This window comes from Stomoxys calcitrans, chromosome 5, assembly GCF_963082655.1.
Source record: "Stomoxys calcitrans chromosome 5, idStoCalc2.1, whole genome shotgun sequence".
NCBI lineage: Eukaryota > Metazoa > Arthropoda > Insecta > Diptera > Muscidae > Stomoxys > Stomoxys calcitrans.
This window is the reverse complement of record NC_081556.1, coordinates 74,790,991-74,815,661: the sequence shown is the minus strand read 5'-3', so window position 1 is coordinate 74,815,661 and position 24,671 is coordinate 74,790,991. Positions and strand designations below refer to the sequence as shown.

General features: G+C 38.9%; 1 protein-coding gene across 3 annotated transcripts in view; it reads right to left on the bottom strand.

Moving 5' to 3' along the window:
- The window catches only part of LOC106085256 (protein prickle), a 571,237-nt gene that overhangs the window by 44,646 nt on the left and 501,920 nt on the right, over positions 1-24,671 (bottom strand). For all 3 annotated transcript variants that reach the window (XM_013249412.2, XM_013249410.2, XM_059370557.1), the window contains one exon: positions 2,183-2,972. In XM_013249412.2, coding sequence (XP_013104866.2) covers positions 2,183-2,972 — 790 coding nt within the window. The remainder of the gene's footprint in view (positions 1-2,182; positions 2,973-24,671) is intronic.

Below are 24,671 nucleotides of genomic sequence, written 5' to 3'. Positions count from 1 at the left end.
ACATCTAAAACCTCATCCCAAATACTATTAACAAAGGTAGCGGTGTTACTAAAATTAAATATTACAAGGTCGTTAGTTTTCAAGAATTCTGTTAGTGCTTGGCCCCGCTTATTAATGTTGGTACTACCCCACGAAATGTGTTGAGAGTTCGCATCGCACCTTATTTCCTGTCTATTTTGCCTTCTTCATCAGCCGTTGCAGCTCCGACGTGGTTGGTGGTGTAGGAAAGTCGAAAGGCAGATAAAGTGATGTCAGGCATGCTCCACCGCCTGCCTGTCTCATCACTGTTGCATACGAAGTTGACAGCTCTGGGGAAAATATAAAATTTTAATTTTTACGACAAATAGCGCACGTCCACGGCCGAATTCCAGTGTTGGCATAGAATAATTGGTAGTTGAAATGGTTCAGTCCAGAAACTTCGTTCTGGGTCGTCCATGGCTCCTAAATTAAAACAATATGAATATTGCAATTGCCGATTTTCCGCTGTGTAGCCATATCTCTCTGGTGGAGGTTTATCTGGATAACCTCAATCATTGGTCCCCCAGTAAATGGGTTTCTTGGGAGTGGGTGATGGTTTCATTGTCGGCTCCCTTTTCGTTAGGCTGTTTTGAGTTTCCTGTCAATGCACTGATGTGGCTGCCAGTGGTTGCTTTACAGTTAATCTATATGTCTAATTTTCGGACATCTATTTAGAATAGTCACCAGTTCCCTAGTGGGCGTAGTTCTTATCGCCCCTCCTATGCCAAGACAACATGTTCTCTAAAACTTTGGACTGTCCTCGGATTCAGGCCCATTTCGAACCTACGGCCACTCTACACACATTGATAAGCAAACTGATCGATTCAGAATCATTTTCGGATTCGATTTACTTATGTCTATCTGTCCATGTTAATTTGTGTACAAAGTACAGATTGCAATTTTCGTCCGATCGTCTTCAAATTTAATATGGCGAACTAAGGCGATAGCCAGCGATGTACTCCGACGACCTTAGGGAAAGGATCATCAAAGAATGGAAATGGGATACAACAAGTCATTGTCGAATAGGTCATTCGACTGAATTTGGCTCAAGGCTAGCGCACAGAAGAATCAAAGGGGAAACTCAGATGGTAGCTTCACAACTGGGGAAGAATCTAAGGAGGAATCGAATCGTGTGGTGGCACTACTTTGACAATCGCTAAGTGTTTAAATCGCGTGTATTGCACTGCTGTATACTGCAGTTGTCGGACCCATAATGCTATATGGTGTGGTGGTAAAGCTGATGGCAGTTCAAAAATCCACCTACTTTCAAGACTGAACAGCACTGTACCAGTGCAGACGACATCATGCGGAAGATTAAAGACTAAACGGCGGTAAAGACCGGGGTGTATTCTAATGAACTCGAACTGGGCATATCGAGAAGATAACCCAATCACAACAATGTGTATCAAGCGGAGATGAAGTGGTGGAGTGGCTAGGATATAAAGCCTTTACGATGGTTGGCATTCATATCTTCTCATACAGGCAATGTAATCTGTGAATATTCTTAAGCCGCATTAAAGCTAGTTCTTCGAGAAGCGTAGTCGATCCTAATGTCGTTGGTTAAAAAAAAAATTGTCTTAGACTGGACTCCAACATAGAAATGTCAACCAATTAAATTTTATTCCGAACCAGCTTTGGAATAGCAATGAAAAATATGACTGCACTCTAATGAACAACCACACACTATCAGATATGAATGAGTTGGGAGAAAGCCTTCTGGCTGTGTTATGAATGAAGGAGACACCTTACTTGATTAGCTACAACATTTGCTATTTGAATTATTTCTTGAAAGCATTTCGTTATCAATTACTTGTTTCAGGTGGGTAATCAATGGTGCAAAAATAGGAATTAACTAACGTATGACGGCGAACATTTTTCCTATTTACTTTAAGCAATGCACCTGTCGAGTATGCGGTTCTAATTTCAAACATGTTTTGCTAAATGCTCCCGTTTTCAGCGCATTATAGACAGACCAATTATTGATATCGTCGAAGACCATTAAAGACTTCTCATGATGGACAAATGAATAATAATTGATTTGGCCAATTGTATAGAGATTTAAACAATGGAGTGTTAAATAGAAAGAGGTCAGATTATTGGTGTCAGGTCAGCAGCAATTACCACACGGAGTGAAATCTGTGTACACTGCTGACAGGCAACTTACCTGATCTGGTCTTAGTCCCGGTGGTACCCAGGTGTATTCCTCTAGAGCACATCCACTATCATCGTCTGAATGGGATTGCCGTTGAATATCCAAATGTTGGCCAACCATAAAGGGAGCATGAACAGCACCCGATGGATGATGCAATAAGGAGGGCGGCGATGGCGATGATATGGCCGGGGATAGCTGATGGTTCTGTTGGTGGTGAGGATGCTGTGGTTGTTGCTGTTGGTGTTGGTGTTGAGGAGGATGCTTCAGCGATGATGAAGAATACTTGGAGATTGATGAGGATGCTGATGCCGCAGGTGAGTATTGCGATTGCTGCTGGTTATGGGGCGATGATGTTGATGGCTGCTGAATTTGTTGATGGTGTGGCTGTAGATGGGGCGGCAGATACTGATGGTGGTGATGATGAGGATGTAGCTGGTGTGGTGGCAAATGAGGTGGCTGTTGTAGCTGCTGCTGTTGTAGGAATTGACGTTGCATGGGCAGCGGAGATGTTGGCAAGCCGGTAGGATTATACAAAGCACCAGCAGATGAACTACTGGGCATTGGCCCTGACGCAGCTTTGGAAGCTGCTCCTCCCGCCGCTGATTGCGATGACGTTGTTGCCACATTGCTGTGCCCTAGATGCCGCAAACTTCCCAGTGGTGGCAAAGGAGGTGGCGGTGTATTTGAACTTGCCGACGTTGAGCCGCCAGCATTCAATGCCGAACTTGGCGAAAAGTGACGCGGTAATGTTGGTATTTTTTGCAAATACGACACCTGTGTCAGCGGCGTTCGACTGATTGGCCTGCAAAGAAGAGACGAAATAAAACAAAACGAAATTACAAAAAAATTCCAACTAAGATTAATGAAGGTCAGATATGAGCATTTTGATTGAGTGCATTAACAATAACTCTCCTATGATGTGCGAGTAAGGCATGAGATACAAACTTCAGCAACTACATATTTCTTTTTCAGACCATAGCAAATTGAAAGTTAATTAAATTGTAATCGATTTCATTTATTCTTGTCTACAGTCTTTATCAACCACAAGGAGATAAAATCCAATATTCTACGGGTTGACTGCTTAATATTGAAATGGTTGGCTTTAGTAGAAAAAGGGGTTTGCTTATCTTCAAGAAAAATATTGCAAAATGGTAATTGAGATTCCAAGAAGATGGATTTACCCTCAACAAGATCAATATTGTCACAATGAAAAATTAGACTTCTTACTATTAGTGGAAGGAAGAGTTATGTTTTTTCCATAATTTCGCTAATCGGGCTCGAACAACCCGGTTCTTCCCAGCAAAAAGGTGTTTTGCATATTCTATTACAAATAGAAGCATCAACAATATGAATATGAATTTGAAATCACACAAAATCAATTGAAAATGCATTTTGATACTCAGAACCATGGATATATGTATATTCTCTTATCAAAACTGCTTCAAAATTGGAATTCCAGACATTAGTTGGGGATATCGATCTATATACAGCTGCATCCGAATATGCAATACCTGGCAAAGAAATCTTTGGTCCCTGCTGTTCCAAATTTCGTCCATTTGGGAAGTTAATAATAAAACTCCAAGCAAAACGTTTCAGATAAATCCGATAAAACAGGCAGATTTTATGAACCCATGCTCTTAAACCGGAAGATCAGCCCATATGACAGCTATATCCAAACATGGTCCGATAAAGATCATATTCACAGTCACAGCTGGTCAAGAATTCGATTAAAATCGATGCTTTAATTAATCGAAATCGGGAAAACCCCCACCTTTTGTTTTAGCTATACTCAACAAGAAAGAGCGTGCTAAGTTCGGCTGGGCCGAATCTTATACATCCTCCACCATGGATTGCATTTGTCGAGTTCATTGCGCGGTATCTCTCTTTAAGGAAACAAAGAATAATGGATAATAGTTATGCTATTGGAGCTATATCAAGTTATGGTTCGATTCGGACCATAAATGAATTGAATGTTGAAGACCATAGTATACGTCATTGGATAATATTTCAGTCTATTTGGATGAAAATTGCGCCATGTAGCTGCTCAAGAAGCATAATGGGGAGATCGGTTTATATGGGAGCCGTAGCAGGCTATACACCATATTGTACACGCTTGTTGTAGGTCATGGGTGAAGCCCTTGTACAGAATTTCAGCCAAATCGGATAAGAATTGCGCCCTCTAAAAGCTTAAGAAGTCAAGATCCCAGATAAGTTTATATGGCGGTTATTGTAGGTTATTTATATATTTGAACCTTACTTAGCACAGTTGTTGGAAGTTATAACAAACCACGTCATGCAAAATTTCAGCCAAATCGGATACGAATTGAGCACTCTAGAGTCTCAAGAAGTCAAGACCACAGGTCGTTTTATATGACAGCTATATCAGGTTACGGACTGATTTTAAACACACTTGTTGTTGAAAAACACAGTTGTTGAAAACCATAACAAAACACCTCATGCGAAATTTCAGCCAAATCGGCTCAAGTGGCTCAAGAAGTCAAGATCCAAGATCAGTTTATATGGCAGTTATATCAAAACATGGACCGATATTACCTATTTACAATCCCAAATGACCTACACTAATAAGAAGTATTTGTGCAAAATTTTGAGCGCATAGCTTTACCCCTTCGAAAGTTTGCGTAATTTCGACAGACGAACAGATGGACATGGCTTGATCGACTAAAAATGTCATGACGATCAAGAATAATTCACGGAATGACGAAATTAGTATGCTCACATCTTATGGTGGAGGGTATAAAAATCGTTGCAGGCACACACTGTGGCATATACCACTCCGATGGAAAGATAATGTAAGAAAAAAAATAGGTGTCAGAAATTGCAGAAGCTTATTAATATAAAAAGTAAAGTAATATTCAAATTTGAGGCCACCGTAGCCAAAGGTTAGCAAGTCCGCCAATGATGCTGAACGCTTGGATTCGAATACTAGCGATTGGCCATCCCCCCTAATGCTTCGATGGCTATCCCCTCCTAATGCTGGTGACACTTGTGGGGTACTATGCCATGTAAAATATTAAATATTTTTTTAATCTTTACATTAACAATCTTTATCTTGTTATCAATTATGAAACGTTAAAGGGTTTCATAATCGAAATCACGAAAGGAGGTGCAAAAGAGTCCAGAGCAACAGCTTTACATCTTATGTGGCTCACTATCAATTAGTGCCATATATCAATATATCATAAGTGGGCATTCTAGAGGCCACCGTAGCGCAGAGGTTATCTTGGTTTGAATAGAAGAATACAAAAGGCGGCATTTGTGAGGTACTATGCCATTTGAAAAAAATAACATAGCAGCCGTGTAAAAACTTCTCCCCAAAGAGGTGTCGCGTTCGCCGTTCGGACTCGGCTATAAAAAGAAGGCTCCTTATCGTTGATCTTTAACTTGTATCGCACAGCACTCATTGATTTGTGAGAAGTTTGCCCCTATTCCCTATTGGAATGTTTATGGGCAAATTTGCATTTTTGCACTCTAGATAAGAAATTTACGTGAACATAAATTATTGCGTAATTAAAAGAGCCGCAACATTTTCCGAAATTTAAACATCTATCCATACAATTTTCTTTGATATCTTTTTCGGTAACATAAAACGAGTTGAAGTTCATTTTATTGAGTATGTAAATGCCCACAGGAATTTGATCAATGGTTAGAAATGTGGGCGCTGTGTAAAAATAAAAATCTAACTTGAATTCCACAAACACACGCACGCATCTATGTTTGTAATCACATCCAGACACAGATGTGAAAAATGTAAGGCGGAGCGAATAAAAAATGCTGAAATTCCCCTTTTTGCCTGACAAATCTCACAAGATTTAAAGAGACGATAAGGTTAAGTTAGGTTATAATGGCGGTATGACACTGATTCACTTAAGCTATGTTCAAACTGGGCAATTATCTGACGCAAATATGTTTCACCAGGTTGATCAAACATTCGGAAATCATATTAATCCATGTGTTCTAGAATAGAATATTGAGAAAAAAACATGAAGTAGAAAACAGCTTAGTTTTTAATATGAAATAAAAAACATCTAAAAAGGATAAAGTGGTCCATCTAAGACTATTCCAAATTGCATTAAAATAGAATAGAAAATATAACTTCTGTTCTGTTTAGAGTTAAACTTGGAGGAGGTCGATATGGGAGCTATATCAAGATACAGTGCAAAATATCCCATCTTTGAATTTCACCTGCCTATGGACGAAAAAGTGTATTTTTCAAGTTTCAGCACGATTGCTTAATTTTTGAGGACGATAGCGTAACTTTAACTGGCAGACAGACGGATGGATGGAAATGGATAGGTCCTCTCATTGTGATATGTGAGTTGATTGTGAATTGGAGGAGAAACAATCGCAAATGCCATGCCATTGTCTCTTAAGGTTGGTACTATGTTCGCTTATCGTTAGCGGAATTTTATTTTAAACAAGTAAAAGCGTGCTATGTTCGGCCACGACGAATCTTATGTACCATCAACCATCAATAGTATTAGAGCTATATCAATTTATGAACCGATGCGGGCCATAGTTTCGCGTACTTTATTGGCTCAAGAAGTCAAGACCCCAGATCGGTTTATGTGGCAGCTATATCAAGTTATGGACCGATTTCAACTGTACTCAGCACAGTTGTTGGAAGTCATAATAAACTACCTCATGCAAAATTTCAGCCAAATCGGATAAGAATTGTGCCCTCTAGTGGCTCAAGAAGTCAAGATCCCATATCGGATTATATGGCAGCTATATCAAAACGTGGGCCGATATAGCCCATTTACAATCCCAACTGACCTACCCTAATAAGAAGTATTTGTTCAAAATTTCAAGCGACTAGCTTTACTCCTTCAAAAGTTAGCGTGCTCTCGACAAACGGACGGACAGACGGACGGACCAATGACGACCAAGAATATATATACTTTAAGTGGTCTTAGACGAATATTTCTAGGAGTTACAAACAGAATGACGAAATTAGTATACCCCCACTTTATGGTGGAGGGTATACAAATTTTAGCCTCATTCGTTAGAACGCTATCGTGATTTCGGATATCTGTAGAACGAACAGACGAATATGGTTAGACTGACTTGAAATGTGCAGACGATTGGGAGAATATACACTTTGTAAGGTCACAGATAAATATTTTGAGCTGTTTCAAACGATATTGCGACTTCGGAGTCGGAGTCGAGCAATTTTCCTGGAGTCGGAGTCGAATCAAAATTGTTCTACTCCACAGCCCTGGTTAGTATACCCCATCCAATGGTGGGTGATATAAAAAGAAAATCATAAATAAAAAATTTTCACAAGAATTGTAGATTTTTAATTAAGGAAATAAGTCTTAAAACACTGGAATCGCTACAACAAAAGTTTGCCATAAAGTGCACCGAAAAGTGAAAACAGTACCAGCCTTTACCCAAAAAAAAAACAACTGTAAACCTTGCTCATATAAGGAAAGTGCTCATTAGAGTTCCCATTTTGGCACTTTTCATAAAATATTCTTTCAACTCCAATATTCTGACATTTGGTGCATTGTGATACCATCCTATCGTAGGAAAACTCAAAATCTTTACTTGGAACCTTTAGCCTATTAGAATGATTTGCAATCATGACGGACACGATGAGTACCACTTCAGTTCTAGCAAATGCAGCAAATCGACAAACCTCTTCAAGTTTTGATTGAGCCACAAGATCATAGATTGTTTTCAGCCTCCAGTTTGGACCAACTGTTATTCGCTACGCTTCAGGTCTTCTCGAAGAATAAGCTTGTATATCGCTATAGGGATACTCACAGATCTATGTTTCCCTTGAAAACTTGTAGCCCCTTGTCTTGCAAATTGGTTTGCTCTGCAATTCCCTGGATCTGATATACGGCACCCAGAACAGGCGAATTTTGAAATTCCTAAATGACTTGGCTAGACCGACTCAGAAGGTGGTTCCGGTCGATCGGTTATATGAAACGAACGTTTTCTTTCAGAAATACAATTTTGAGACATTTTGCTTCACAAGAATGTATTCAAAAGGCAATTCGAATCAGAATTTTTTTGTCCCTCCTTCTGTAATATGTACTTCCGAAAAAAGTATTACAGGGTTTGAAAGGGTTTTCATCTTGCCGCCACTTACAAAAATATTAATTCAAATATTGAATGCTCATCTTATTTTCCAGAGTAAATGTTGGTCTTTTGTCTCATGCTGGGCGATGTTTTTTGCATAGAAACATGCAACCATTATGGGGTCCACCTTAATGCAATTGCAGCCGAAGTGTAAAACATCAAATGTTGGTTACATTGTTGCAATGCTGTCAATATCGTTACAAAAGCAATAGCAAATTTCGTATGCTCATGTGGACAACTGCTCCGTTCTGGTCTAGTCCATCCTGTCTATAATCATAATCAATGGGATGGGATTTTGTTCATTGTCTGTCCGTTTGTCTCCATGTAACATATATGGAGGGAGGTATTTGTGGAGTATTTGGTGATTGGTCATGAGCTAGCTGTGCATGTCGGTTTCGTTTTGCTTTTATTGCCCCATTTTGTTGGCTTGCACAAACAAAGGCGGCGTAATTTTCGAATTTCTAGTTCGCCAAACATTTTGATGTGTCAATATTGTTACAGGCGGTTTCGCTTGTGGTTGAAAAAACAATTAAATGTGGAATTTAGCTTTTTTCACGGCTCGGAATATACAGCACAGCACTGAAAACAACCAACAATGTCCGTGAAATCACAACAGGAATTCAAAAATGCAATGACCACAAATTGAAATTTAACCATTTTAATTGGTTGCAAACTCTGCAGGTGTGGAATGCCATCCGGATTCGTTTTAATAGTATCAGGATAAACTAAATTAGTCGAAATTTAATTTTTCTCAATTGGAAGTGGTTTTTAATTTTTTTTTTTCGGGCCAAAGTTGATATCCCCTTTTTTGGCGTAAGATCGTGGTATGGCTATTGGATTTTGTAAAACTTTTTTTTGGCCTTTTTTCAAAATTTGTTGCATCCTTTCACAGTTAAACCTCGATTATCGGCTTCGCTTGGGACCGAGCTTAGCACGGAAAATCGAAGTTACTAGAGTCTTTTTCAGAAATTTCATTATTTATGCATTTTTAATAATACCATACATAGTTTCTATGATTTGAAAATCTTAATGTACCATTTATAAATATCAGAACATTTACACGCAAAAAAAAAATAGTTCGCCAAGTAAACTTCATTTGTTAAAAACGTTGGACTTTGTTTGCGATGAATCTAAGAATCTAAGTTCGGATGTAAGGTGTACTCCATTCTTAAATTACTTTATTTCAGGCCAATACTCCCATGATATCTGATCGGGGGCAGGTGGTTCCCCAGGTCTTTCAAAACCCGTTTATTTAAACCCCATATTGCCATTGGTTTTGGGGAGTTTACACGATGAGGCGTCCCCAAAACACATGGCCCAAAATTATTCATCAAATCCGTTTTCCAATCTTAAATACCATATATTGGCATGGTCGAAAAAAGTTCACCCTTTGCGGGGGTGTTTTGGGGAAGGGGTGATGCCCTAAATACATGGTCCTAAATTTGGATATCAAATTCGTATTCTACTCCCAAATACCCTATTTGAGCCCCATTTTGCGATGGTCACTAAAAAATAGCTGCTTGTGGGGTATTTTGGGAAAGGGGTAGACCCCCAGAAAATTGGTCCTGAAAGAGGGTATCAATTCTACCCCCCAATACCTTTCATTTAATGTCCATATTGTAAATATGACCGATTTAGGTGTGTTTTGAGGATATATATATATATATATATATATATATATATATATATATATATATATATATATATATATATATATATATATATGAAGAATTTTGTATCCAAATTTGAGGCCAATGCCAATATGGGGTTCAATTATATATATATATATATATATATATATATATATATATATATATATATATATATATATATATATATGAGAACCCCATATTGGCATTGGCCTCAAATTTGGATACAAAATTCTTTTTCAAATCTCATTTAAACTCCTTATTGCAAAAGTCAGCAAATTGTTTTGGTGAGCAAATACGTTCTATTTTGGAGTTGCTATGGTGGTGGGACGACCCCTAGACAGATGGTTCCTAAGTTTGATATTAGATACGTGGTCTACTCCAAAATACCTTTAATTTGAGCCCCATATTTCCATAGTCGGCAAACATGACGGCAACTCAGTGAGTTGGCCTTGAAAATATATATCGGATTCGTGTTCCACTCTAAAAACCCTCTTATTTGAGCCTCATATTGCAAAAGTCAGCAAATACTTACTATTTGGGTGGTGTTGTGGGGGTGGGGTGGCCCCATAAACACCTGGCCCCATAGACACTTTTCCAGAATATTGATATCAGATTTGTGCTTTACTTCCAAACACCTTTCATTTGAGCCCCATGTGGCTATGGTCGTAAATGTGTCCCTTTTGGGGGAGGTTTTTGGGGAGAGGCGGCCCCCCAAATACTTGGTCTCATAGTTGGATATCAGATTCTAATTTTACACTCAAATACCTTTTATTTAAGCCCCATATACCCATGGTCAGTAAATAAGTCCTGTTTGGGGGGTGCTTTGTGGAAGGGGTGGAACCCCAGAAACGTGGTCCCACATTTGGACCTCAAATTTGTATTCTACTCGCAAATACCTTTCATTTGTGTCCCATATTGCCATCGTCGGTAAATATGGCCAATTTAGGGGTGTTTTGGGGGTTGGGGTGGTCCCCCTAGCACTTGGTCCGACAATTGGATATCAGGTACGTCTTTTTATCCTGAATACCTTTCATTTGAGTCCCATATTGTCGTGATTGGTCTAAATATATGATTGGTAGGTTTTAAGGTGGGGCAGTCCCCCTAGGTACCCCATCCGAAATTTGGATACCAAATTTTTCTTTTTAGGGTACTATATAAGAGCACACAAACTTTCGCTTAAATCGCACCACCCATCTCCGAGATCTTGCGTTCCTGAAAATTAGAGTAAGAGGAAGGGTCCGCCCCCTACAGATATCAAAAAATATAATACCCTATTTTCACCACGGGATCATTAAGCACCATCTATGAAAATTTCAAGAAAATCGGTTCAGCCGTTTCTGAGTCTATATGGAACACACAAACATACAAACAAACAAACACAAATTGATTTTTATATATAAGGTACATGTTTTTTGAAGTTTCAACTAGTTTTTACATATTAATTTAACGTCATCTGTTTTATACCCTCCACCATAAGATGGGGGGTATACTAATTTCGTCATTCTGTCTGTAACTACTCGAAATATTCGTCTGAGACCCCATAAAGTATATATATTCTTGATCGTCGCGACATTTTATGTCGATCTAGCTATGTCCGTCCGTCTGTCTGTCGAAAGCACGTTAAGTTCCGAAGGAGTAAAGCTAGCCTCTTGAAATTTTTGCACAAATACTTCTTATTAGTGTAGGTCGGTTGGTATTGTAAACGGTTCAAATCGGTCCAAGTTTTGATATAGCTGCCATATAAACCGATATTGGGTCTTGACTTCTTGAGCCTCTACAATGCGCAATTCTTATCCGATTGGAATGAAATTTTGCACGACGTGTTTTGTTATGATATCCAACAACTGTGTATGGTTCAAATCGGTCCATAACCTGATATAGCTGCCATATAAACCGATCTTGGGTCTTGATTTCTTGAGTCTCTAGAGGTCGCAATTATTATCCGATTTGCCTGAAATTATGTACTACGGATCCTCTCCTGACCATCAACATACGTGTTTATTATGATCTGAATCGGTCTATAGCCCGCTACAGCTCCCATATAAATCAATCTCTCTATTTTACTTCTTGAGCCCCCAAAGGGCGCAATTCTTATTCGAATTGGCTGACATTTTACACAGGTCTCCAACATGTAATAATATAATAATAGCAGAGCAAATCATTTCTTATATCCTTTTTTGCCTAAGAAGAGATGCCGGGAGAAGAACTCGGCAAATGCGATCCATGGTGGAGGGTATGTAAGATTCGGCCCGGCCGAACTTAGCACGCTTTTCCTTGTTTGTTTTAATATTCACTTCCAGAGGCATGTTTGAAAATTGTTTCCTTCTTTTTTTATTTTTTCTCGTAAAGTTTGTTTGCCTACATTTATGTGTTATTTAATCAGTTATAATTTTTCCTGAATTGAAAGAACTACACGTGCTCTTCTTGCCTCTTTTATTTTTGGACTCAAAATAAAAAGGGGGAATCCCACGATTTTACATAAAACAACTAAAAGCGTGCTAAGTTCGGCCGAATCTTATATGCCCTCCACCATGTATCGCATTTGTTGAGTTCTTTTCCCGGTATCTCTTTTTAGGCAAACAAAGGATAAAACAAAAAAAAAAATTCTATGCTATTGGAGCTATATCAAGCTATGGTCCGATTGGGACCATAATTAAATTTAATGTTGGAAACCATAGTAGAAGTCATTGTGTATAATTTCACCCCAATCGAATAAGATTTACGTCCTTTAGGGGCTCAATAAGTAAAATAAGGAGATCGGTTTATAGGGGAGCTGATAACAGGCCGTAAACCGATTCAGTCAAATTAGATAATAATTGCGCCCTCTAGAGGCTCAAGAAGTCACGATCCCAGATCGGTTTATATGGTAGCTATATTAGATTATGGACCGATTTGAACCATGTTTGGCACAGTTGTTGAAAGTCATTGCGAAACACGTCTTGTAAAATTTTATTCCAATCGGATAAGAATTGGGTCCTCTAGAGGCTCAAGAAGTCAAAACCCAAGATCGGTTTACATGGCAGCTATATCAAAACATGAATATAAATAAATATTTACTTCTTTATTTTAAATGGAAATTATCCAAAGTACTATGCAAAAGACATCCCTGATGAAGGGTACATAAGATTCGGCCTAGCAAAACTTAACGTACTTTTACTTGTTTTTATACCCACCACCAAAGGATTAAGGTATATTAATCTGGTCATTCCGTTTGTAACACCTCGAAATATATAGTCTCGATACTCTGAGTCCATCTAGATGTTCTCTTACGACTTCCAACAACTGTGCTAAGTACGTTCCAACTCTATCTATAACCTGATATGGCTCCCACATAATCCAATCTTCCGAATTGACTTCTTGAGCCCCTGGAAGACGCAATTTTTGTCCGATTTGGTTAAAATTTTGCTTGTAGTGTTCTGTTATGACTTTCAACAACTGTACTAAGTACAGTCCAAAACCGGTCTCTCGATTATGATTGTTCGGTTCCTACAAGCTTTAATTTTGCTGGTTTGACTAAAGTTTGGTATGTAAAAAAAAGTATGCCCTTCAACTAAATTTAGATTGCATAAATTTTTAGCAGATTTCATGGTGGTGGGTTCCCAAGATTCGGCCCGGCCAAACTCAATACCTTTTTACTTGTTTTAAATTTTGTGTGCACATTCTATGTAAATATTTCCCCTCCAAGTAAGGCGCATATAAATTTATAATTGCCGTAAATTTTCCATTTACTTATTGACAAAAAAGAAGGAAAGCTTTAAGCACGTGCAAAAAGCCTCTCGAAAAATAGTTTCGTTTATATTGCCCAAAATCTGGAATAAACATTGCCCAGCAGGCTGGCTATTGCCGTTGGTTGGAAGAAAACAAAAAAAAAAAATTATAGACACCACAAAATGCAAAGTTCGATCGTTTGGTATAGACAAGAGTAAAACTACAGGAATTCGCACAGTTAGGGGCAGTCAAATAGCATTCTGACTGTGCTTCCAATAGTATGGCCGTCTAGTTGGCTGGTGGGTAGGCTGTCTCATGATATTGCTTAACTGTCAAAATTCATTGAACTTGCAGCTCCCCTTCGCGCTCTTCATACTCCAGATGGTCTTTATTGGCTAGATTCAACCCAAACTTCAAGCATTCGCAGCAAACTCCAACTAAGCCATGAAATTCGTGTAAATATTTTCATTTTATTTTGATTGTTTGCCGGTTGGATCGGTTGGCTGGCTGGCCAGTCAGAGAACTCTGAACGGATTAGAATAGAAATCGGAAAACGAGTGTAGGAGGTGTTGCATTTCACAGTTGCTCCCACAGTCCACCGGAGACGTTTCCAACTCTTTTAGCTAAGTAATTGTGTCAGACAATTTGACTGTCTCCTAAAGTGTATCTTGGCTCCATTGACTAGTTTTTTTTTTTTTTTGGTATATGTAAATTGTAAGTAAGTCTACATTTGTTGCTGCTTTGGCCACTGCTAACATGCCGGTTACCGGCATATGAAGGCCAAATTGGGGTCCAAAAATGTCCAGTGGTGTGTTGTTATTTATTTTATGGTGTTATTTATTTTATGCTAAATTATATTACAGTTATTTGTTTTGTCCGAGTAAATTATATTGCTTTCGAGGTAATTCTTTGCTTGTATGCCTCCATTTGAAAGCGTTCACATGCGATTGAAGTTGAAGTGAAAATCACACCAAGGGATGCAGTATGAGAATTTGAAGAAGGACAGGTATACTGTTTGTTGCTGCTTAATGATAATACAAATCGAACGGAGATCAAAGTTGTTAGGGGTAATCAAAATATTTCAGTGAAATATTTTGAATAGTCATATAATTCATTTCATCATTTTACCCAAAAAAAAAAAACTTTTTTTAAATTATTTTCGACCAATTTAAACAGGATAGCACGCCGTATAGTCCATGTTTGAAGGAAACTTTGGGCTCTAAACCTCACAACACATGTTTCGAAGAAGCTTCCAGGCTATCCACATATACTATTATATAATAGCACAGCGACAAAATAACCCGTGAAAAATAGGTTGGACAATTTCAACTTCGGCTTTGTGGCTGGGCATACAGGGCCATGGCAAGATATTGACTTGATATTTGGTATAGATCCGCTTTTCTACTGTACACAGGTTCAGTTCTTTAATAGGCAAAATTGGACTATATGTATTTGAATGTAGCTGTCATATAGACCGATCTGCCGATTAAGGGTCTTAAGTCCATTAAAGAAGCATTCATTATCCAATGTCACTGAAATTTAAAACAGTGAGTTATATAAAGACTCCCGATATCCGTCCCGCATATAGTCCAGATCGGACTATATTTACATATAGCTGCCATATTGACCTATCTGCCATACTTGGGTCTTAAGCCCATAAATGCCGCATTTATTACAAGATTTGTCTGAAATTTTGAACAGTGAATTATTTTAAGCTTTCCATCGTCCGGCCATCCGATCCGAATATGGTTCAGATCGAACCATATCTATATGTAGATGCCATATAGATCGATCTGCTAACTAAGGGTCGTAAGCCCATTAAAGCAGTATTTATTATCCGATTTCTCCGAAATTTTAAACAATGAGTTGTATTAAAACCCCCGACATCTGTCCCGCATATGGTCCTGATCGGGCCAGGTAATACAGGAAATAGCTGTCATTTAGACCGATCTGCAGATTTAAGATTTTTGGCCCAAAAGCGCATTTATTAATCAATTTGGCTGAAACTTGGAACAGTGAGATTCCTTGACATGTATGCCAAATATAGAGTAGATCGGACCATATTTAAACATAGCTGCCACCAATATCCTGATATTGGGTCTTATAGGCATAACAGGCGAATTTATTACCCGATTTCTTTGAAATTAAGAACAGTAAGTTCTAGAAAGGGTCCCGATAGCCAAACCGAATATGGTCTAGATGGTACCATGTTTTGATATAGCTACCATATAGACCGATCTGCTGATTAAGGATCTTAAGCCCCTAAAAGAGTATTTATTATACGATTTCTCTGAAATTTGGCACAGTGAGTTGTACTAAAACTCCTGACATCTGTTCCGAATCTGGACCAAATCGGGCCATATTTAGATAAAGCTGGCATATTATCCGATCTGTAGATTAATGGTTTTTATGGTTTTAGACTTCAAGAGCCCCATAAACTACCCAACTTCGATGAAATTTGAAACATTGAGTTTCACAGAGCCATCCGATGTCCGAACCAAATATGAGCAAGGTCGGACTATATTGGGATATAGCCAATTTGCCAATTTAGGGTCTGACGCCCTTAACAAGCGCATTTATTACCCGATATTGGTTTAATTTAGAACAGTGAGTTGCTTCTCGGCAGCTAAACCAAATTGATCCATGTTTGGATATGACTCTAGATATAGTGGAATTATAATAAAATATGATAACCAATTTATCCATGGTGGTGGGTATCCAAAGTCCCGTCGGGCCGAACATAATACGTTTTTACTTGTTTCTTTTAACTTAGCCGTATAGAAGTCCCAGTCCTGCAGCAACCTGTGTTAAGGCAGACAGTTCTGTGGACCTCTATGGCGGTCGTTGTTTGCATTTGGTTTGGCTCGTGTTTGTAATCCGCTTATGATCCACTATAAATATCCTTCCCTCCTTCATTCCATATTTTTCTCAGATCTAAATGGGATAGCAGAGATAGAATGAATACCGAAACTTACCTCAATTTGCCTTCCTATGGATTAGTGGAGGGTCCAATTCTTCATTATTTTTCTATGGCTGATTCCACTGTTACGATGATCAGAGAAGCTGGGGCTAACCGAAGCATTCCAGCCACATATTCTTCCGCTGATATTTTTGGCTTTAAAGGAAAAATTACTTGTTCTTGGATACAAAGGTCGACCTATTTTCATTACAACTTATCTTTAGATTGCAAGAATAGTTCACTCCTCTGTAGCTCTGAAGTTAGCATATCCGCCTATAACGCTGAACGTCTATATTCGAATCCTGGCGAGAACATCAGAAAAATTTACAGCAGTGGTTATCCCCTCTTAATTCTGGTGACATTTGTGAGGTACAATGCCATGTTTTTATGGCCTAGGTGTCGCCCTGCAGCACGGCGTTCGGAATCGGCTATGAAAAGAAGATCCCTTATCATCGAGCTTAAAATTTGATACGGACAGCACTCATAGATATGTGAAAAGTTTACCCCCGGTTTCTTAATGGAATGTTCGCAAATTTGCATTAAGCTCACTCCCCTTATTAACATCTAAACATTCCCATATCTGGTGACATGAATTAGCATCCCTTCATCACAATAATGTTCTTCTTACCTGCAGAAGCAGCTTCTACCAACAACTAAACGGAAACCAGCCACTGTGATTTTTTTTTTTTTAATTTATGGCTACTAAAGGTCGATTTTTAGCTATTGTTTTTCTGGCATCACTGTTTTAAACAGCTCACGCACGTTTTTTGCTTTGTTTCATTGTCAAACATCATCAGTTTGGTTTATAATTTAACCATAAATCTTCTTACAAACGAAATCAAAATGAGTGATCTGTTAAGAAAGTTCATCCAGCGTTTCTTCCATTTTATGGTCACTTTCAGTTTTGGCTCAATGGGTACGTAAATAAGCAGAATTGTCGATTTTGAAGTGAAGATCAGCCAGAAACAAGAGCAAGAGCTACCAATGCATCCAGAAAAAGTCACAGTTTAGTGCGGTTTATGGGCTGGTGACATCATTGGACCGTACTTCTTCAAAGATTATGCGAAACGTAACGTAACGTGAGCGCTACAGTGAGTAGGCTCACCATTCATATCCAACATTTTTTTTGCTCAAAACGCAAGAGCTTGACTTGCATGACATGTTGTTTCAACAAGACGGTGCCACATGCCACACAGCACGCGTAACCATGGACTTATTGAGAGGCGAGTTCGGTGAACGTTTGATTTCACGTTCGAAACTGGTCAATTGGCCACCTAGATCGTGCGATTTAACGCCTTTGGACTATTTTTGTGGGGCTATGTTAAAGCTCATGTCTATACAGACAGGCTCGCTGACATTGACATTTCGCATTAGAAGACCACATTGAATCATTTAATCGTGGCCAGCCGAAATGTTGGAAAGAGTATGCCAAAATTGGACTTACCGGATAAACCATTTAAGGCGAAGTCACGGTCAACATTTCCATGAAATGATTTTCAAACATTAAAGTATATGGGCCTTACCATCGATTCAAGTAAAGATTTCATGCATTTTTCTCAGTTTAATGTGTTTTTTTTTAAACTTTCTTATAGCTCTTAAAAATTTACCCTATATATTCAGTGCTTTGCGACAGATAAATATACACATTTAGAGTACTCTTTGCAAGAATTCAGGGTTTAGCTCACATTCCCAGCATAACTAAATTTTGGAATTATTAGTTTACGAATAACGCCATCATTTACCTATGGTTTCTACATGAGATCAACGGCAACGAACATTTTCAGTGTGGACTATATCTCCTTAGAAGCTTACCCAACTGCTGCTGCCGATGTACCTTCTGAATTCCCTTGTTTAGCGCAAACCTTGAGTCTAATCTAAGCCATGACTTATTCACAAAGGAATTGTCTTCACCTCCTCCTTTATAGAAAGTATGGACGTTTCCCGTTTCCATCAACCCAGCTTAAGCGATGGTGATTAAAGATCCTCAGACAAGTCTTCTGCAACAACTGATGAGTTGTCTTATGAGTCATCAACTACGATGCTTCTAGGACACAACTCTTCAAGACTTGATTACGCTTTCAAGGTAGCCGAAGTTTAGTTCGAATACAGAAAGTCGTCGGTTCCTATCAGTATTATTCAATATAGTCTATGGTTGAAAGAAGTTGATTGCAGATGGTTCATCTGCCAAGTATGGATCCAGGATTTGAAGCGAAGATCCCGAGATCTGAGCACTGTCGCAAAAAACCGACACTGTCAAAATTATGTTTTATTGTCAATAAGAGTCGTCTATCATTAGATATAAATTTCCGCTAAGTAAAAAACATTTCACTTTTCTCATTAGGGGTAACTAGTTAATGATTTCAATAGTTTTTATTTTTTAAAGAATTTTATTTTTAAAACAATTCTTCTCATATCATTTCGTAGCACGTCCTTACAAAAAATAAATAAAATGAAAAGATGTATCAGCGTTTGTGATGGCACAATTAACAATAATTCAAAGAAGTACAACACCTTAAGATTCGGCTATGTTTAAAGAAAGAAAGTTATAGTACGGAATAAGCACAATCTTCCTTCAGTGTAGTTTAAGTTACTAACTTAAACACATGCAGGCATATCCCTGCAAACATTTGAAAGTGCATTTATTTCACCCTCTTTGAATTATAACTTTTTATGTACGTCTGTATGATAGTTTGTAGAGATTTCATGATTTAAAACACCAATAATTGGTTCTACTACGAGCATTTCATTTGTAAGAAATTTATGTTATTTGAGAAAGTTTAATTTCTCTCTCAATTTTCTCAATTCAATTAAGAATCCTACTTCGAGCTGAATTAGCACATCCTGGAGCATTAATTGGAGATGATCAAATTTATAATGTTATTGCTACTGCACATGCGTTTGTTATAATTTACTTTATAGTTATACCAATTATAATTTGAGGATTCGGAAATTGATTAGTTCCTTTAATACTTGGAGTCATTGCTGTACAAAAAAATATAATAATGGACCTAAAATCGACTCTTTCCATCACTGCTGGTCTTGAATCTTGATTGGCGTTAGCAATGACAGATTGAAGTCTAGATCCAAGATATGACTGTACGAGACAACACGCATCAGTACCAAAATTTAGAAAGTTCACTAGCTTAAAACGGAGTCTACCTTGGTCAACTGTGTCACATGCCTTCAAACAATACTTAACACGAAATATCCCTCTTGTTCTTAGTAGCCCTTTAATCGTCAGAAGATTTTTGCAAACCTGTCAAGCAACTGTGCTTGGCCCTGAAACCTGAATTTTACTGAAATCCACTTTCAGGTTACGGCCGACAGACATTCGGTAATCATTTTTATGTGTTTTCATGGGTCAAAAAAAAACAGCTGACACGTTCCTCCACATTAACGGTATATTTACGATAGCATCGCCAGACCTTTAGTTTTTTGTAATCAAGTAAGGCTATGTAGCACAGATTGACAGCATACGCCTCGCAATTATAAAGTTGGCTCTTCAAATTCCAATCGAGGAGAATCATTGCAAAAAAATCTTCGACAATTAATATCGACTTGAAAAATAAATAAATTGAAATAAAAATAGTTTTCGCCCTAGCAGTAAAAAAAAAAAAAAAGATTTTTTCTTTTTATGGCGCTAGTAAACAATTTTGGAGAGGAGAGTCTCAGTGAGGAGTCAGGTGGCACTGGCTCTTAATTAAATACTGAGTTCCAATGATACTCGGCGAGTTATTGACGCCTTAAAATAACCAATGGCCAACATCAGCGTCTGATACCAGGTTAGGGGCGGCTGGAGACGAGCGTCGGATCTTGAAGCAAGCGGCTCGCCACAACGAGGGTTACATGTGCAATCCCACAAAACCCGTCACTACAACACCAAACGGTGACGAACTATACTATAGCTGCCATAACACGAGACATGAATTTGGCTGTGGATTTGTGGTCAGTCGGAGACTGAAAAACCTTGTCTCCAGCTTTACTCCGGTGGTTGAGAGGCTAGCCGCAATCCGCATAAAAGCCAAATTCTTCAACATCAGCCTTATTTGTGCCCATACCCCGACGGAAGGCAAAGACGAGCAGACCAAGTATATTTTTTTCGAACGCCTAGAGACAGAATATGATCGCTGCCCCGCCCATGATATTAAATCGTTCTGGAAGATTTTAATGCAAAGATAGGGAAGGAAGACATTTTTGGTCTAAAAGTCGGAAAGTTTAGCCTTCACGAGATAACGTCTAGTAATGGGTTGAGGCTAATTGTTTTCGCCGCGGCAAAAAACATGGCAGTTAGTAGGACCAGAGAAAAATATTCACAAAGCCGCATGGCTATCACCCGATCAAAACACGAATAACCAAATTGATCCCATTGTGATAGATGGAAGGCATTCATCCAGCGTGTTAGATGTACGATCGATCCGTGGAGCGAATATAGATTTGGATCATTACCTTGTTGCAGCAAAGGTTCGCACCCGTTTGAACATGGCGAGGAAAGTACGAAACTGCAAACACAACAGATGGTAACAGCATATTGCACTTGACGGACCCAACTGCTTGATGAAAGCACTCCTTGTTCCGATGATATAATGGCGCAGTGGGAAATTATTGCCCACTCCATTGAAAATGTCGCGAAATCCGTACTTAGGCACAGGATGCCTCCTCCAAGAAACCCTTGGTACGACCAAGAGTGTCGAGATGCTACTAAAGCCAAGAATGCGGCAAGAGCAACCCTGCAATCAGTAGCAACGTGCCAGATGAAAAAGGGGTATCGGGAAACAAAGAGGAGGAGCAACATCTATTCCGCAGAAAGAAAACGGGCATGGAAAGGCGTGAGTGTGAGCGAATTGAGATGTACAGGAGTCAGAATGAAGTCCGGAATTTCTACCAAAGAATTAAACTTCAAATTGATGGCTTTGGTGCAGGCACATCCTCCTGCAGAGACAAAGAAGGAAATCTGGTAACTGAGACAGATAACATGCCAAGGATGTGGAAAGAACACTTTACCCAACTGCTAGTGTCTGACGTTGGCGGCGAGGAGGATACCGCAGAACCATTCCCTGATGTTGGTATAGAAAATTTACCTCCTAGTCAGAATGAGGTCCAAGTAGCAGTGACCCGACTAAAGAACAACAAGGCAGCAGGAGCCGACGATTTACCCGCTGTACTGTTCAAGACCGGAGGCGACACGCTGATAAGGCATATGCATCAGCTTATCTGCAAAATCTGGCTAGAAGAACGCATACCCGTTGATTGGAACGTCAGCATACTATGTCCCGTACACAAGAAAGGAGCCAAGATGGAATGTATCAACTACAGAGGAATAAGTCTCCTCCCCATTGCATACAAGATACTTTCGTACTTGCGTACTGTGTGAAAGATTAAAACCTAAAGTCAATGAGATAATTGGTCCATATCAAAGCGGCTTGGGTCCTGGTAAATCCACTCTAGACCAGATATTCACACTGCGCCAAATCCTGGAAAAGACCCGAGAAGGACAAATCAACACCTGCCATCTCTTTGTTGACGACAAAGCCGCCTTCGATACTCCTTTACGTTCAAAGGTATTTCGAGCCATGTCTGAGTTTGGTATCCCTTCAAAATGAATAAGACTCTTCAGGATGACACTTGCTGATACGCGTTCCTCCGTAAGAACAGGAAAGAATCGAAAGGGAGTCAGTGAAAATGGGTCTGGCAGTAAATGGAGATAAGACGAAATGGATGGTTTCAACTCCCAAAAAGCCTTGCACAACCGAGCAGATAAAGAAAATGGAGAAAGTTGGGAAGCACAACTTTGAGACAGTCAGTAACTTTATCTACCTCGGCACCGCCATAACCAAATCGAATGACACCAGTTTTGAGATTAAGCGAAGAATAATACTGGCAAACAAATGCTAGTTTGGACTAAGTAAGCAGTTTAGAAACAAGGCCACCTCTCGACAGACGAAGATTACAGTATACAAGACACTGTTACACGCATCAAAATACAACGGCTGCGTTGGCTAGGTCATGCTGTCACAATGGATGAAGAAGCTCCAGCAAAGAAGTCTTTTGAAAGTGGTGGGAGGCACCTCGGAACTTGGTTCAGAGATTTTTTAATGAGCGCAGAAGATCGAGGCGCTTGAAACGCTATTCTTCGTTCGGCTATTAGAACAAGTATTCTGCCATAGCCAATTAAAGTAAGTAAACAATTTTTAAACTTTTCTTATGGTGATTTCGATTGTGAAAAAAAGTGCAGCATTTTTTCGACATGTTGCACTGAGATCGAAATTTTGTGTTCGATTCTCCAAAAAAGTGTAACCCCACCACCGGGTAAATGTTCGTTTGCAATGGTGTTGCCCACTGAAAGTGAAAAAATGCTGCATTTTCTACACCGTGGCTAGGCTAGGATGGAGAATGCCGCACTTTAAATCAGCTGCTATCATCTCATGTGCATGCCACCGTTCAAGCAAATTTTGGTTGAAAAGAAGAAGAAGAAAACAATTTGTAGAATGTTTGGCAAAGTATTAAAAAGAAATACATAAAAAAAGGAAAAAGTAATCGCGTTTTATTTAGCTAACGGCATATTAGATGCATTGCTACATTTTACAGCATTATTTGGTTGAAATTACAATATACGGGCATATTAACATGTTCGATTGAAAATGTAAAAAGTGTAAAACTATGAGAGGGATAAGGCAGCATTCCCAAAATGTTGTCCCGTATAAGTGCAACATTAGTGTAACATTTTTTTTCAGAATCGAAATCACCATTAGTCTCTCGTGGGAATATATCGCCAAGTGGCACATTTCCTTCCGTGTGAGAATACTAATTAGACTAAAAAGCGATATCGCCTGCGTTTGTTTCCCAATCTTCTTTGTATGCCAATTTAGTGACTCGTGCGATAGAAAATGTTTGCAGGGATCCTGTAAAACAACTCGTATGTCTCTACCAAGGTGTGAGCACATTTATGTGGCAACTACAATGTCTAGTTGCAGTTGATGTATGAAATTTTCGCCAAGTGGCACATTTCCTTCCGTGTGAGAATACTAATTAGACTAAAAAGCGATATCGCCTGCGTTTGTTTCCCAATCTTCTTTGTATGCCAATTTAGTGACTCGTGCGATAGAAAATGTTTGCAGGGATCCTGTAAAACAACTCGTATGTCTCTACCAAGGTGTGAGCACATTTATGTGGCAACTACAATGTCTAGTTGCAGTTGATGTATGAAATTTTATTGTTTTACAACTATAAACTAAAGAGAGGATGATAACATATTGTGACGTTATTTTCATTGTTGTCTCTCATCCGTTAGTCCTATCTTACTTATTCCCACTTTGGGAATTTTTTATTAAAATCCAGGGACTCTGTGTTTGTACGAACGGCAATGATTGTCATAAACGATTTTTGAATTGACAATAAAAGAAACATGTTGGACACAGAGCTGAAGTAAAGTTGCAAAACAGACATAAACTTTATTGCGAACATATCTTTGTTGTCGTAGGATACACATCTATCTACCCATGTACCCACCTATGACGGAAAAAAAAACAACACCTACTTTGTCGGGCATATAGCGCTACATTTATTTGTTTGTTTTACTTTGTGTAATAGTTCACTATGAGGCACAGTGTTAAAGGGAGACGCACACAGTTTTTTCTGAATTCATATTTATTTATTGGACAAAGGCTTTGAAAACATTACGCCACCTTGGCGCATAGCTAAGCATACCCGCCAATAACGCTTAACGCCTGCGTTCTAATCCTGGTGATTATCCCCTCCTAGTTCTGACGATATTTGTGAGCTATTAGGTTAGGTTCGTTTCAAGTGGCAGTCTGCCATCAGACTCACGTTTTCGTCCATTCTGATACCACAGGAACAGAAGAAGGAAGATGGTTTCTAGTTCCTACCGTTGAACCATCCAGATCGCTTCAAAAAGCTTGCGAATGTTCACACCCGCCAAATCAGACAGGTTCCCAAAGAAATGAGAATCTAAAGTGGAACTCCTTCTAACTGCTAGTACGATACACACACAGAAGGTGTTCTAAAGTCTCTTCTACTTGGATGTCCCTACAGCTTCTGCAAAAGTCGTTGCTGGCAA